This window comes from Rhinichthys klamathensis, unplaced genomic scaffold (assembly GCF_029890125.1).
Source record: "Rhinichthys klamathensis goyatoka isolate OS25496 unplaced genomic scaffold, OSU_Roscu_1.1 h1tg000059l_1, whole genome shotgun sequence".
Taxonomy (NCBI): domain Eukaryota; kingdom Metazoa; phylum Chordata; class Actinopteri; order Cypriniformes; family Leuciscidae; genus Rhinichthys; species Rhinichthys klamathensis.
In genome coordinates, this window is record NW_026606604.1 from 8,210,002 (window position 1) to 8,226,795 (window position 16,794).

At 35.8% G+C, this 16,794-nt stretch overlaps 1 protein-coding gene across 2 annotated transcripts; it reads left to right on the forward strand.

Annotated features, from left to right (window-relative positions):
• Window positions 1-4,969: 4,969 nt before the first annotated feature.
• cpne3 (copine III) lies at window positions 4,970-16,101 on the forward strand. 2 transcript variants are annotated; one of them, XM_056249241.1, is made up of 16 exons: window positions 4,971-5,157; window positions 5,241-5,420; window positions 5,519-5,593; window positions 6,232-6,303; window positions 6,378-6,458; window positions 9,226-9,315; window positions 11,742-11,840; window positions 11,929-12,015; window positions 12,110-12,169; window positions 12,739-12,872; window positions 12,976-13,030; window positions 13,122-13,173; window positions 13,257-13,390; window positions 13,470-13,706; window positions 14,995-15,109; window positions 15,838-15,968. In XM_056249241.1, exons 1-15 carry the CDS (start codon window positions 4,993-4,995, stop codon window positions 15,103-15,105), a joined length of 1,632 nt encoding a protein of 543 aa, XP_056105216.1. In that variant the 5' UTR covers window positions 4,971-4,992; the 3' UTR covers window positions 15,106-15,109; window positions 15,838-15,968. The 2 variants fall into 2 exon arrangements, with proteins under 2 accessions (XP_056105215.1, XP_056105216.1); XM_056249240.1 differs by lacking the exon at window positions 14,995-15,109 and having other exon boundaries at window positions 4,970-5,157; window positions 15,838-16,101.
• Window positions 16,102-16,794: the final 693 nt, after the last annotated feature.

The following is a 16,794-nucleotide window of genomic DNA, read 5'->3' on the forward strand; positions in this document are numbered from 1 at the left end:
GTGTATATACTTGCTGTAATAAATGTTGTAATAAAAAGATATATGTTGCTTAGATGAACTGATGAGTTTTTGTGTTTATTGCATTTTAATAAAGTTCAGTCACTTTTAAAACAATGTAACTAAATAAACCAAATACTTAAAACGATGAAAGATTGTTTGTAACAAATATATTCTTGAATACTTAGTGGCACAGTCCTTCAGAGTTAGTTTCCATAGAGACTATCAGCACAGTTTTATTTGGTTTCCTGTCTGAAATATCTATAGTACATAGTTTTTGTTTAAATAAATATATCGAGTTTTCAATTTGATTAATTTTGCTGTTGTTGCTTTTTTATGTTGAGAGATAGTTTTGTGTTTGGAAATGTTTCACAGTAGCCTACTATCATGATTTATCCCTGTAACAATCCCCCCCCCCCCCCCCCCCCCCCCCCCCCCCCCCCCCAATTTAAATATTCTCTCTGTATTTCCTGCTTACTTTCATGATATTTAGACTGGAATAATGTCAATTAGTTGTTACTGCCTGAAGTCACATAACCTACCTACTGCTCACGGTCTAATTTGAATTGAAGAAGTAAGACTGATTACTACCGCTTGGTTAAACTGCTACTGGCCAAAACAGCATTCTAATTGATTGTGCCATAGAAAGAAATAGGGGGAAATAGGAAGAGTAGTATGCGGTTCTGAATTCAGTGTGCAACTGGCCCTTTGTGGAGACACTCCCACTGACTGGCTGTCACAGTCCTAAGGTCACAGTCGTTTCCTACTATACCGCGCATGCGCAGTGTTGCCAGCAGGGCGGATCAACGGTCCCACTCCCTCAAGTACGGATCAAAACAGTTGCTTTACATTAGGGTCTGGGGACTCGGTTGTTCTACTAAACATTTATAACAGCCAGCCTCACATCATCGAGGAGGTTGAGACACAAGGAAAGAGAAACCAGACTAAACCAAAAACTATTAACTCTGTTACACAGTCAGAAACCAACAACCCGAGGTAAGCTATTCAGACTATTTTCATGGCGAGATCCTCACGGTACAGTATTGTAGTGAACGCAATTATTTCCGTAGCAACATGAGTATTGCACAAGATGAGACGTCATTGTAAACATAAATGTGTCTCTAGCTGATCCATATCTAACGTTATACCGTATGTGGCAAAAGCAAAACGGCTTTAATAGCGTAACGTTAACGTTAGATGAATTGTTTAGTTTAATATTGATAGATCAGTAACGTTAGCGCAGTAACCTTTTTTTATTATTATCTGGCACCTTTTGTATTTATTCATGCTCTAATTTAATTCTAGTTTTAGTTATTATAGATCAATGATGTATTTTTACATCAAGTTAATCAAACTTTAGTTAATTTAGTAGTCTAACGTTACATCACTTAATGAAAATCAGCAAATAGCTGAAATAAAATACGTTTGTTTTAAATATTTTATTTCAATTAACGTTTATTTTATTTCAAGTAACAATGCCTAAAGCTATTTGTGAGAAGTACCTTGGAGTTCATTTAGGCTACTACATACCATGGTATAATGTTAACCATTTAGTGTAAGAAAACATTATGGTATGTTGCCATCTGGTACCCTAGTTTACTGTAAGGATAAATAACTTTTATCACTTAATGAGCATCTATTAAAAGTCTTGTACATCTATGATCTGTGGTGAGATCTGACATGAGATGACTGACTGCTCTGATATCAAGTCAAATTTTCCATTCAAGAGCCTCCATTGCTCCTCTCACACAGACACTGACTCCTCACACACCTCCTGTTTAAAATTACTGTAGCATACAGTTCACTCTGCTCAACTCCACACACACACATACAGGGCCGTGCACAGACCTTTTGAGGGGCATGTGCTGAAACTGACAAAGGGCACCCCCTCCCTTTTTTCCCCCACCATGTAATCAGAATTCATATAAGTACAAAAAATAGTTATATCATTTATATATTTTTTATAAATGTTATAGTTATAAAAAATGTGTGTATATATATATATATATATATATATATATATATATATTTTGTTCTTTGCACACAAAAAGTTCAATAAAATATATATATTTTTTAGCTATTCTGTTTGGTTTCATAAGCTAATTTGTATTATTTGGTTAACATTACTCTACCTTCCCCTCTTCTCAATGTCACACATAAACATGAGTCAAGTATTTTTGAGAAACTATTTTGAAATATAATTTAAATAATTGTGTCCAACTCAATTCCAGATTATAAGAAACTATAGCCATACAATGGTAGCCATACAACTATAGCATATCCAACATGTATCCGCCTACCTGGCAAAAACTTGATACTGTGGAGGACCAGGAATGTTGGTCTCTTGAAGGTCCCTTGTTCACTACACTTTCCCTAAAATAAGCCAGCAATGAAAATAAATAAATAAAATAGTGTGAAAAGTACAGTTGCAGTGAAAAGCATTTCCGAAGGATCACGTGACACTGAGGAGTACTGAACTTGAGTAATGATGCTGAAAATTCAGCTTTGATCACAGATATAATTACTTTTTAAAATATTTAAATAGAGAAGTTATTTTAGATTGTAAAAATATTTCACAATATTACTGTTTTTGTTGTATTTTGGATCAAATAAATTAAGCATTGGAATGAATTAAATCATGAATTACATTCTGCATGATAAAATATAAAGATTTCACAGTGATGTTTAAAATAGATTTCTGTAATGTTTTTTTTAGTTACTACTACAACATTACTGTAGTAAAACCATGTTTTACTACATTTATACATGTGAGGACGAGCGGAGAGTATAGAATACCAGATTAAAAAAAATATAGCGAATACGTGCATATCAACAGGCTTGAATTAACCATAATTTAATATTATTGCCATAACAAGATGAAATGTTAATAAATTAAGTGTATCAGCAATCATAAATCAAAGAAGAAAATTTCTTAAAAATATAGGCTATTATCTAGGTGACGACGAGGATCACTCAGTCGCTTTGTGTAGTTTCAGAACGAAACAGCGCGGGGGCGCACCTGTGCTTATGATTTTCCGATGGTAAAAACAAGTTATACGTTGTATTACTTATGAATATATTGTTAACATTTTACAAAAGTCAAACTCAAATACAGTTACGGGGTTTTTGAACAGCGAATGTGTGCAAATGTGCATTTTGTCCGTCATTAAACGGCGCCGGCGGCATCACATTAAGTTACATTTTCATCAACGGGTTAAGTTTGTTGTAGCTATATAGGCGCTCAGTTTTTCCTGTTGTAAAATACATTTGGCCAAAATCGCATTTTATAAAAGATGAAAAGCTACTGTATGCACAGGCTATTTAAGTGTAGGCTATGTATTGGTTATGACTAGATGGCAAATTCTAGCCTAGACCTCTCTCTCAGGTGACAGGTCCCACATGTCTCAGTCAGACATCAAATAAATAAAATATGAGCTTTTATAGACAAAGTGTTTAGTACTTATTCAAACAACAAGATCCTTATTTACCCTTGCAAAACTCCGTTCAGCTGCTGTGCGGTCGCTGCGGAGCTTCAGTTAATTTAGTCACGATAGAGGGGGCGGAGTTATCAGCTTTACTGACAGTTTGAGGATCGAACAAGATTTACACAAGCTCTTTTTAAGAACTTTTATTGGCTAAATATTTTTTAAAACAGGCAGACAGACGTAAAGGGTGACCAATAGCATTGATTTATTGAAGAAGAAAAAAAAACACCACCACAAAAAAAAAGGGTACTTCGAGTGTAAGAGCAAAAAGGGCATGTGCTCTGCACAGGTTGAGCCCTCTATGGTTGAGCCCTACCTGTGCACGTGCCTGCACACATACCTGTCAATCACTGCCGACTGTGCCGAGGCCTAAATTACTCGCGCTACTAATTCACAGTTAAATAAGATTATACACTAAAATATAACTATTATTATACATGATACAAAGTAGACTGCTTAAACATACATAAACTTTGGCTTTATTATTATATGTTATAATTACATGTATTTGCTTGAATTCACGTGGAATTGAAAAGTTTGCAGCAACAAATATTGTTAAAATTGTATAAAAAATATATAATATAGAGAAAGTAACAACACAAAAACATAGTAAATAAATATGACATGAGCAATATGGTATATTAGTATAACAAATCCAGTTCCTACAAGTTGCAGTGTGTGTGTGTGTATTTTTGTATAACAGCCTGGGTTAGTGTCTCACAATTTGGCATGTTTCATTGCGTTATCACAAATAAAACAAATAATTTTTAAGCACAGCTATGCAATATGCTTACAAAATCTTTAACACATTTTTAATAATTTTTGATTAAAGGGTGATGGGTCAGTTTTCCTTGTCTGGACATCACTTTTGGGTTTTGGCATATATACTGTAAATGTGCTAATTTAAATAAGATACATTGTGGTTATGTGGTTACCACAATAATTGTGGTTATGTCATGTGTGACTAGTAATGTTAGAGTGCAAATGAGATGTTATGACCTGAATCAACGTATGCTATGACTTTAATTAAGCAGGGAGAATGCAAACCACCACTATCAGTTCAAATTAAACATCTATTTACAACTAAACAACAGCAGCAGCAACACTGAATACATCCTTTATTGATTCTAAACTATATTCACATTGTCATTATTTTGCTACAGAACCAGTTGGATTAAAAAAGAATGTGTTCTGACAAGTCAGATCATTCAAACAAACACGTAGCGTTAGCGTGGGAAACTAAAACTGCACTTATAACTCAAGCTATATGTGTTTCAGACTCATTATCCAACCCCTGTACGTGTCTAGGTGCTAAAAACTAGCCTTAAAAAATTAAGTAGGCCTAAATGATATATGACCTTATCATACATATTGCTGTTTGGCCTATTTAATAGTGGTTATAGAGGCCACATCATGTTATAGAGCACGAAGGGAAATACAGAAACCACTGGAATGTTCCTAATATGACTATTTGCCAGTTTTGTGGCTTAAAAATCCTCTTTTATCACAAATGCTTTCAGTTCCCATGGCACATTCATCAAGTCCTATGGCAACTCAGTGTGTGTCCAAGGTGGAGCTGACGGTCTCCTGTGACAACCTGCTGGACATGGATGTGGGGTCCAAATCCGACCCGCTGTGTGTCCTGCTCAATGCATCTGGAAACCAGTGGTTTGAAGTCAGTCGACTTGTTGTGCAAATTGTTCAAATGTCTATGTGAAAATGAATATTTAAAAAATAGAACGTGTTTTTGTTTCGTAGGTCGATAGAACTGAGAGGATTAACAACTGCCTGAACCCAAAATTTGCTAAGAAGTTTGTCGTTGATTACTACTTTGAGATCGTTCAGAAACTCAGATTTGCAGTTTATGATATTGACAATAAAACCATCGATTTAAGTGATGACGACTTCCTGGGCGAGTTTGAGTGCTCGTTGGGTCAGGTAAGACAGTTGAGTATATAACAAAGCATCCATGTTTTAATTATTTTTTAACATTATCTAATGTGTTTTTTCCCCCTTTTTTTCCAATTTCTGTACAGATTGTTTCCAGTAGCAAGCTGACGAGACCTTTGGTGCTGAAGAACAAAAAACCTGCAGGAAAGGGAACAATTACGGTGAATGTCCATGATATTTAACATCATATTCACATCAACTGAAAGTTCACATGAATATGTAAGGAATAAATGGTGATAGACATACATCAACTATCGTTAAAAAGTATGGGGTTGGTAAGATTGGTTAGTAAGTCTCTTATGCTCATTAATGCTACATTTATTTGATCTAAAATACAGTAAGAACAGTGATATGTTATTACAATTTAAAACAGTTTTCTATTTTAAAATATTTTTAAAAAGTAATTTATTCCTGTGATGCAAAGCTGAATTTTCAGCATCATTACTCCAGTCTCAACACGATCCTTCACAAATCATTCTAATTTGCAGATTTTTCTGCTCAAGAAACATTTTAAATGTTAATGTTGAAACCATGATACAGTTTTTCAGGATTCTTTGATGAATAGAAAGTTCAAAAGAAATCAAGCTTAGCATTAGTTCTGGCACAGACCTAAACTAGTAAGAACAGAACCATACCGCCAGTCCAAACTGTATGTCACTTTTGATGAATTGAATGCTTCCTTGATGAACAAAAGTATTAATAAAAAAAAATTTGTGCTGACCTTTTGAATGGTTTTGTATGTATTTGTCCATATAATCACCATTGCCGTGTTGTAACAGCAAATATTTGATCACATTAGATCAGTGCAGAGGAAATCAAGGACAACAGAGTTGTGAATTTTGAAGTGGAGGCCAGAAAATTAGACAAAAAGGTAAGACGTGAGTTTGTGAATTCTCTTTTAAATGGTAAAATGCATTCGATGTCTAAATGTGGAATTTGTTGCAGGATTTCCTTGGAAAATCAGACCCGTACCTGGAATTTTACAGGCAGACGGAAACAGGCTGGCAGCTTGCTCACAGAACTGAGGTGCATTGTGTGTTGTGTGTTTGTATGTAGATGTACACAAACTTACAGGGGTCCTATTATGCTTTTTTACATTTTCAACTTTCTTTAGTGTGTAATGTTGCTGTTCGAGCATGAAAAGTGTCTGCATAGTTACACTGCACAAATCCACTCCAAAGGGAGTTATTCTCTATATCAGCGCGCACTGTTTCTGAACTCCCTGAAACGCCTTAATTGTAGTCTTGAGTTTTCTTCCAGGAACATACACGTTACAAAATATTTCTCATTTAAAGAATTATTTCCAAGGCATACGCAAAAGAAAAGGAGCGAGGCCTGGTCTAGTTAGTAGTCTGTTGAAACTCTAATTATGGTAAGAGCGTGACATTTCCAAAACACACACGCTAAAAGAGGTTGACCAATCCCACTCACTGGTCCAGTCGACTAATCAGAGCACATTGTGGTTTTTGGAAGGAGGGGCTTTATAGAGACAGGAACTAAAGAGGGTTACGTTTCCCATACAACAGCGTAACTCGCTGCTTAACTACCATAGTACGATGCATCGTTGAAGAAGTCAACTAGCTAGTCACGACTGTTTCCTGAAACCGTATTGTCGCAAATTTGTCGTTCAACCACGTTGGATAATGATGTCACGCACGTGGTGGAGTAATAACTTCTTTTAATAAATCAGTTTGAGATACTTTTTTTTTTGCTAAATTATGGTGATCTAAGGACTAATGGGCTCTATGCACGGCGGTATATCCGGTGAAGGTCTAAGGATGCTGGATTACTTCCGCCGATCGTAGAGTCCAATGCTATACCGAGAATTTATATTGGTTTTTATACTCTATTGCTATACTAAAGGAACGTTAGTCACAAAAACAGACAAAACAGACACTCCTCATTTTGTTTATGCTTCTGTGTTTATTATATTAAATAAACATAACTATATATAAAATTTCATCTAAACGTATTAAAGTTTCGTTTCAAAGACGAGAGGACAGTAAATTTTGAAGACTCTGCCATAATCCCGTTTTCCTCGGTTTTCCTCCGCTTTAAATCTCCCCAACCGGAAACGCACGAGCATCTTTGCGTCAAACGCGGAAGTTATGCGTGCATATAGCCCATTCTCATTTTTCTCAGTTATTTTGGTTTATTTCCAGATTCTTATGTACTAGAGCACGCACGCACAACGCACACTCTTAAAAAACGGTGCTTTTAAAGGGGTCATATAATGCCATTTTTGTACAAGCTAGTATGATTCTTTAGGGTCTAAATTAAAAGTTTGTAATATACTTTAATTACAAATTCTCATTAGTATTGTAAGAAAACACTTATTTTACTTGGTCAAAAACAGCTCTGTTTTCAGCACGCCGTTTCAGTGCATATGACTTTAAATGATCATGAGCTTTGCTCACCCCGCACCTCTGTGCTGTGCGTACACCGTTTGTAACACAATAACACAATAACCATAACGCGTTGTTCAGTATAAACGTGGGATTATGAATTATATTGAGAACATCATACATAGAAAACATGCCGTAATGTACCCTGAGTGTAAACCTTAGACGCATTCATTGTGAAGCATGCAGCTAGCGATTTGCAAAGAGATTAATACAAATATTAATATAAAGTTTAATAAAAAGTTACACTCACTTCAGTTGTTCTAGAGGTTCAGCAGGAACACGAATAGCTGGTACCGATCCTTTTTTCATGAGCAGCTTCTTAGCAAAACCAGCTTTATACTGACCCTCCTTTATAAAGCAGTCTGGTGAGAAATGATTCGCACAAACATGAGAGCATTGATGTTGCTCGTGGGGAATATTCCCTTCGAAAGCAAAACTCAGCCACTGCGTCTTCAACAGTTCGGATTTAGGAACATTAAAATGACTGCTGTGTTCGTTATTACACACAAGAACAGAACACCACAATCGCTTAGATGCCATTCTGCTCATAGACAGTGCTCCAGCATATCAACAATGACCGCGCCGGTCCGCGCAGACTATGATTGACAGCTCGCTCACGAGCGAGGGCGGGTCTGTGTTGAAACGTTGCTGTCAATCAACAATTGTGGGAGGGGCTTCCGAGCGTGTGACGTCACAAGGTCGAACGGCTTGATTTGAGGCAGGGGAAAACATATGAGGAGATTAAAACAAAAACACTGGATGGTTTTTTATCATTTTATGATGGTTGTGTACAGGCACTGCCAACACACATTTCAGTACAATCAACTTGTAAAAGTGCATGTATCATTATATGACCCCTTTAAATCTCTTGACAAACTAAAAGACGTAAATAAAAAATGTATGTATTCTAAATGAATGGTATAGATTGCACTGAATGTCAGCTTGCTTATTTTTTTCAAGATAAGGATTTAAGTCCACATGTCAAGCAAAGAAGAAACAATGCTTCTAACCACAGGTCAAGAGCTGTCGTTACAACCACACAACTTTGTGATGCTGCTTGCGAATGTTCATTGGAACTATGGTTTCTGGAAACACTGACTCGTTGCACTATGCTGATTGTGACGGCACTTGCGACCATAGTTGGCTAACGATGCTTTGAGGAAACACACCCCAGAGCGTTACTGACAGACTGGGAAGAGAGGTGCTGCAACAATGTCAAATATATGAAAAAGAATGTGGTTTGGAACATTCAAGCATGAAAACCTATTCTAGTAGCACACAAAAACAAAATCAACACTTTGAAAGAGGCATAATAGGTCCCCTTTAAAGTCTCTGAATGGTTGTTGTTAATGTTTATTGTAAGTGTTAATGGTTCTCTTTCATACCAGGTGGTAAAGTATAACTTGAATCCTTGCTGGAGGCCTTTTAAAATCCCTCTACGGTCTCTTTGTGCAGGGGACATGGAGAAACCAATCAAGGTAGAGTCTGTGTTTATTGGTCCTTATGAAAAATATTTTATAATGTTAAAAAGGCTCCCTGTTGCTAACACAAGTGTCAAATGAAATGCTGGCCTCTTAGATTAACATTCTGTAATTGTTCTGGCTTAATTGTACAGGCTATACAACTCTGGCTTTGCTTTGGCTTGTCAGACAGAGGGTTTTTTGGTGGCTTACAATCAGTGTTCATGACTTTTTGATTTTTCTTGCAAAAGCATCTTAATGGGAAACTCACTGTCAGGATACAAGAAGGTATTTTTCATCAGAATGTCTGATTCATAACTGTGTGTGTCTCTGAATAGCTGCTAGTGTGTCTTTCATAGATCAGTAGAAGGGAGCTATTCTGTCAAACTGTTGTTTCCTGAATGAGGTCATTTCATGTGTGAACTCTTTAACTACTACGGTCATTCTCAGGAAACAATGGCATTTGTATCGGAAAATTTGAAATCCTAAAATACTTACATTTTCATTTGAAAAACTTAAAGAAACAAAACCAATGAAAGTTATGTTTCTGCTATGGAATAAAAAAGGTAATTGCGACTTTTAAAAAAAGTTACGAGTTATAAAATCAGAATTGCAAGATATAAACTCACAATTATGTTTTTTCGGTAACGCTTCCTTTTACAGTACAGTACTTACGTGTACTTACAGCGTACTTACCTAGAAAGTACTGGCTAATATATGGTAAGTAAATGGGTTAGGGGTAGGTTCAGGGTTAATACCTAGTTATTACCCAGTAATTATAATTACTATAATAAATACATAGTAAGTACATGGGTAACAGGACTGTAAAAGGAAGCGTTTCCGTTTTTTCTCGCAATTTATTAGACATAATAATGTCAATTTATTGACATTATTTATTGACAACAATTTATTTCTTAGCAATGTAACGGAAATTATGAGAAAGAAAAGTCAGAATTGCGAAAAAAACCTTTTTAAAAATTTAAAGAAGAATTACCTTTTTAATTTTTTTATTCCCTGGTGGAAACAAGCGTCCATAATACTCAAATGTTTGAAATAAGATGAAATATGAATAAAGGTGAATTAATAGGACTGAAGTGAAGTAAAGGCCAAGCATCGCAATCCATACTCGGAATGTGTCCTCTGTGTTTAACCCATCCAAGTTAGTGCACACACATTAGGAGCAGTGAGTATTGAACACACACACACACACACACACTGCAAACCATGGTCACACAGTATTTAGAATCAAACCTCCAACCTTAGAGTTACAAGTCCGACTCTCTAACCATCAGGCCACAACTGCCCCAAAGGTAAAATGATGGACAGAAAGTGGAGGGACAAAGACAATATTTCTGGATATGTAAAGGCATTTAAAATAAGTACATAACCAGTAAAAGCATTTTAGTGTAATTTTGGTCAAATTCATTTATTTATTATAACTGATGAATGGGAAATGCGAAATAGAAAAACAAAATTAATTAAAAAGAATCTATAAATATATAGAATATAGAAAATTATATTATTAAAATAATACTAATAATTAGAAAAAATAAGTTATAAGTGTATAATTAATTATACTTATTTAAATGTTATATTTGACTTATTTTGCATTACACATTAAAACAGTTACTGTAAATTCAAATGATATAACTGCATTTACAATACTGTTAATTACTGTATTTCAGTAGTAAGTCATGGAGTACAAATTACGCAATTTCCTCAGAAAGACTCGCTGTTCTAGAAAAGGATTCAGAGAAAACACTGCTGCTAGAATGTTCTTTTTTCCAATCTTATGTAGACAACAGTGGAGATGGCAGGTTGCCCATCTATAACATCTTTCATACATTTATTCACTTAGGCCCTGTTTACACCTGGGATTAGGTTTGGTCGATCAGATCACAAGTGGACGAGGGGGAGATATCGACTTCAAACCAAACTTGGGTCTTCGGCCGACAAAGTTTAAATCCTGTCTGGCTATCGCGTTACCCAGAATGTTTACGCGTCAGGTCAGTAGGCGGAGAGTAGGTGGTATTTAGTGGCTGTTCGAACGCATTTGACCACATGACCGTTTTCCCTACGAAAGCAATCAGGTCGAATGCGTTTTCGACTACAGAGGTCGAAAGTGGACAAGCTCAAAGCGTTTTAAACCCCATCTACACCCATATTCAGCGTAGTCTACTTGTGATCCGATTGCCCAAAACACATCTTAATACCAGGTTTAAACAGGGTCTTCGAGCTAACCTGTTTGGTGTGCTGTTTTGCTGGTGTCTTACTAGTTTTTGAATGAAGAGAAGAGAGCGACTCATAGATCTGTGCTTATCTATGGTTCTTCATTTAGTGGGCTTTTTTGCATGACCTCTCTCAATTCCCTTCTCTTTTATTCTCCAATACCATTCACCTAAGATCTCTTCATGCTGTATTTTATTTTTCAACCCCCTTTTTAGGTTGAATGTTACGATTATGACAACGATGGATCTCATGATTTGATAGGGATTTTTGAGACCAATATGAAGCGACTTCAAGGGGCCTCCCGCACAGCTCCGGTGGGTTATCCTGAACACACTTTTGATTTCCGTACCCGACGAATGTGTGAAGGTTTCTGAACTAAAGCAGCAGATTTGTCTCCTTAAGGCCGAGTTTGACTGTATAAACAGTAAGAAGAAACAGAAGAAGAAAAATTATAAGAACTCTGGAGTTGTGAGTGTGAAAGTTTGTCAGGTACGGTGACATGTAAGCATACTCATTTCATTTTTAACATTCCTTACATGGCATTATGCAAAACGCTTCTGTACATGTTTGTTTGCTGTCTCAGATTACCAAGGAATACACCTTTCTAGACTACATCATGGGAGGCTGCCAGATAAATTTCACTGTAAGTTCTACATCAATTCTACAGAAAGTATAACTTTAGCTTTTAACATCTGTATGTTGCTTTATTTTCATATAAATGTGAGAAATTTATTTTCCAATTAAAATTTTGGAACAATATAAATGTATCATTTATTATAGAAAATAACATTAATAATACTAAATGACTAAAATAAAATACATTTGACATTTTTTATATTTTTATTTTATTTATGATATATATAAAAAGACAAACATTTGCATAGAATTATATTTGCATGTATTATGTCTCTATGAATTATATTCCTTCATGTTGGAGCTATATATTATAAAAATTATTTTAAAAAAATAATATATATAAATAAATATAAATGTGATAAAAAAACTGTATAAATTATAAAAACAGTAATAATAATAAATAAAATAAAATAAACATTATCAATTTAAATATAAATACTTTTATTTGTTATTTATTTTATTTTTGATGTATAAAAAGACAGGAATTTTTGCAAAGACTAATATTTGTATGTACTATATCTTGATGAATTCTATTCCTTCATTGGAGCGAGGTTACTTATGTCATACCTCCTCCAGGTGGGCGTTGACTTCACAGGGTCAAATGGTGACCCCAGGTCTCCTGAATCTTTACATCACATCAGTCCTCAAGGTGTGAATGAATATCTCTCAGCCATCTGGTCAGTTGGCCTGGTGGTCCAGGACTATGACAGGTACAAGGGCGCCAGTTACATTTTTTAATTCATCATATATTAAAATAACTTAAAAAAAAAACATCAACAACATATGCCTCATGCTTTTTTTCATATCCTATAGTGACAAAATGTTTCCTGCTTTTGGATTTGGCGCCCAGATTCCTCCTACATGGCAGGTAAATGAATAAGTACTGTACATCTGGTGTTATTACTGTGACAAACTCCCAGAAGCCTCAGTTTAGTACCGGTATTGTTTTTTCCCCCTAGGTGTCGCACGAGTTTCCTCTCAACTTCAATCCTGCAAATCCATTCTGCGCAGGTATGTTACTGTTTTCCACCCTCTGGAGGACCAAGAAAGCGATTCACATAACAAGAAATGGTGTGTGTGTTCTGTTCCCGTAGGTGTGGAGGGAGTGGTGGAGGCCTACAGGATGTGCCTTCCTCAGGTCAAACTTTACGGCCCTACGAACTTCTCTCCTATTATTAACCACGTGGCTCGTTTCGCACAGCAGGCTTTGCAGCAGAAGACGGCGTCGGTGAGCTTCAACCCAAACTCAAGCATGTGATCCACTGGTTCTTTGATGTCTCTCTGACTCCGCCCCCTGTCCGTTTCAGCAATACTACGTCCTGCTGATCATCACGGATGGAGTGATCACAGACATGGATCAGACGCGTGGGGCCATAGTCGCCGCCTCACGCTTGCCCATGTCGATCATCATCGTGGGCGTAGGCAAAGCTGACTTCACAGACATGGAGATTCTGGACGCAGATGACGGACGTCTGAAGTCGATCACGGGAGAAGCGGCTGTGCGTGACATCGTGCAGTTTGTGCCCTTCAGGAATTTCCAGAACGTGAGTGGAAAACTGGTTTGAGGAGTTTTGTACACAAACTATTTTGGGCTAGCATTTGCTTTTGCTTTTTTTTCTTTTGGGGTCAAACTCATGCAGCTTTTGGTGTTTTCTGAGGTATTCTTTTTCAGATCTACACTACCGTCCAAAGGTTTGGGGTCAATAAAATGCTCACCAAGCCTGCATTTATTTGATAAAAATTCAGTAAAACGGTATTATTATGAAATATTATTGCAATATAAAATAACTGTTTTCTATTTGATTATATTTTCAAATGTAACTGATTCCTGTGATGCAAAGCTGAATTTTCAGCATCATTACTCCAGTCTTTAGTGTCACATGATCCTTCAGAAATCATTCTGATGCTCAAGAAACATTTCTTAATTAGCAATTCTGAAACAGAATTTTTTGTAACATAAATGTCTTTTCGTTACTTTTGATTAATTTTATGCATCCGTGCTGAATAAAAGTGTTAATTTTTTTTTTCTTTCTTTTAAAAAAAAATCTTACTGGCTCCAAACTTTTTTTATTTTGAACGGTAGTGTACATTATTGTGTTTTGGCTGCGTAGGATTTTTACCATTGTTGAAGGAAAAAATTAAGAACTAATTGGAGTATTATTTCATCTTTAGCAGTGATACTCCAATCATTTTTATTTATATGTTCATTTTCATATGATATAGACATGCCAGGGATATATGCTTATTTCCTTTTTTCTTTTTTATGGTGGCCATCGCAAGGAATATATCAAATCAGGTTCTAGATCAATTCTTCAATTCAACAATTATGGGTTCTTAATGATTCATGCTTGGGGAAAAATTTCAATTCAATTGCCAAGTGATTCGATAATTTCAAGTAAATAAATATGAAATAGTTCTTGCAAAAGGTATGTATTTTAGAAGTAGCATAAATGCGTTGCATTTAATAACAAACAAAAGATGTAACATTTCATTTATCTATTTATTTTTAGAAAATATTTGTCTAAAAGATATGAACAAGCAATCAGAACAAGCAAAAGTGTTGCGCTGTGTGTCTTTGATTCATTTGGCTTATAAAAATCATTAGTTCAGGAATTAGACTGCATTCATTGGCGTTCAGTCCAAATCGGTGGATAATGCGTGTGTCGAAGACCATTAATGGAACCAACCGTCTTTCATAATTATTTATGCCAGTAGACGCAGAGCAGAACACAACACAAAAAACTTTATTCATAGTGTTTTAGTCCCTTAATACCTATAGCATGTAATGGCTTGTAGCGTCTCACCTGTACCTTTGTGTCCATTTCATTTCAGGCCTCAAGAGAAATGCTTGCCCAATCTGTACTTGCAGAATTACCACAACAAGTCACATCCTACTTCAGCTATATAAACCTGCCGCCTCCACACGAGCCAATAAACTCATAGACATGTAGGGCTCTCTTCTTAATCTGCACCTGACCTCTGTCTATCTGAATGTTTGTAATGCACACTAGCACTCCTCAAAGCATTCGGCTGTCAGACAGCATGTTGTTTTTTCTCAAACTCATCTGTGTTGTTGAAAGCAGCCATCATTGTTGCAGGATTAGTGGTCATGGATGCCATGTTTGTCCTAAAACGGCATCACAAAGGAAGGACGTTGAATGATAATGAAATGCAAGGCATGGGGGTTTTCTAAAGCATGATGAATTTATGCTGCATTTATGTCGTATCACAATTATGAAACTGTTCGTACTCGTGTTTCTGTTGTTGGACTCCAAAAGTATTAGTTTAGACACAGCTCACGTCTGTCTGGTGGTTGGCTAGCTAGCTAGCTTTTATTTTGTTAGCAATGTTAACATTAAGCTATACTTTGGTTTTGGACCTATTGGATTAATACTATTGCACATTCATTGGTTTAATACTATTACTTTGAGTTAGTGAGTAATCCCGAACCAGTGTTTTTATTGGTACCTAAAACTATAACTATTAAAAGGCATTTTTGTTAATTGAAGTAAAGTAATATCCATTACCATGACATAGGTTAAATTCATCATGACATGACTGCAGCATAAGGTTTATGTTGTCTGCCCTGTCTTGTTACCATCTCAAACCATACTCTGCTGCTCATAGAGGAAAATACGATGACTAATGTTTTCTCCTCTCTCTCTTTCTCTGTAGTCTCCTAAAGAGGAGCTCGCTAAGTGTGTTCTGGCAGAGGTTCCTGGTCAGGTCGTCACCTTTTTTAACATGATGAAGATTCTACCTCCGAACTCAAACACTCCAGTGGATGCTCCAAATGAGCCGACACAGAAGTGAAGGTCCTGTTGCTAACAACTAAACATCATCATCATCACCACCATAATGTTAATCTAACTTTAGGCTTTCTTGAAGAGATTTACCACTTGGTTTGAAAATCAGTTTTAAATTAGTTAACTTTTTTTTTTACAAAATCATTAGATATATTTATTTTCATGTGCCAAATGATCTTGAAATGGTCTGTTAGTTTTGTTTGTAAATCTAATTATCTTACTATAAATGAAAACTATCAGTTACTGGAAAACCCCCTGAAAATTAGGGAAAATAATTGTATGGATACATCCTTGTTAGTGTTGTTGGGATAACCAAAATACAGCGGCGATACGCAGGCATTTTAAAGTTTATTTTCAGTGTCATTCCTGCTAACTCCTTACAAAATAGTTTACAGTCAGCATTATTATGTCTTTAAATTTTCATGTCATTATCATATACTTTTCATCATATTTTTTTATATTTGTATATGATTTTTTAATCAGTGCCTCGCAAATCTATTGTCATATCTTATGCATAATGTCATATTGATCATGCTAATGTATCAATATGACATTGCATTAATCATGCAATGTATATAACGTATAATGTGCCTGATCATTTAAGTTGCAGTGCCTATAAAAAAAAAAAAAGTTTTGTTTAATGGAGATCATATGGCAGCTTCCATGCCAAGTTTGACTGTTGACCAGAATGCACTTAAAACTATAGACACTGAGTAATAGTGCTCAAATCTCAATCTGCATGTACAGAAGAAAGCCATAGAAATACTGACATCTGGATGGGTCAATGATCCTGTCAAGTGCCTGAATACATAAGTATAATAAAAGT

Bases quoted from the DNA above. Each gene is read 5' to 3' on its own strand.
- cpne3 (XM_056249240.1), top strand. From the start codon at position 4,993: ATGCTTTCAGTTCCCATGGCACATTCATCAAGTCCTATGGCAACTCAG. The intron at 6,304-6,377 runs GTAAGACGTGAG...AATTTGTTGCAG, and splicing joins CCAGAAAATTAGACAAAAAG to GATTTCCTTGGAAAATCAGA. The intron at 13,707-15,837 runs GTGAGTGGAAAA...CTTTCTCTGTAG, and splicing joins CCTTCAGGAATTTCCAGAAC to TCTCCTAAAGAGGAGCTCGC.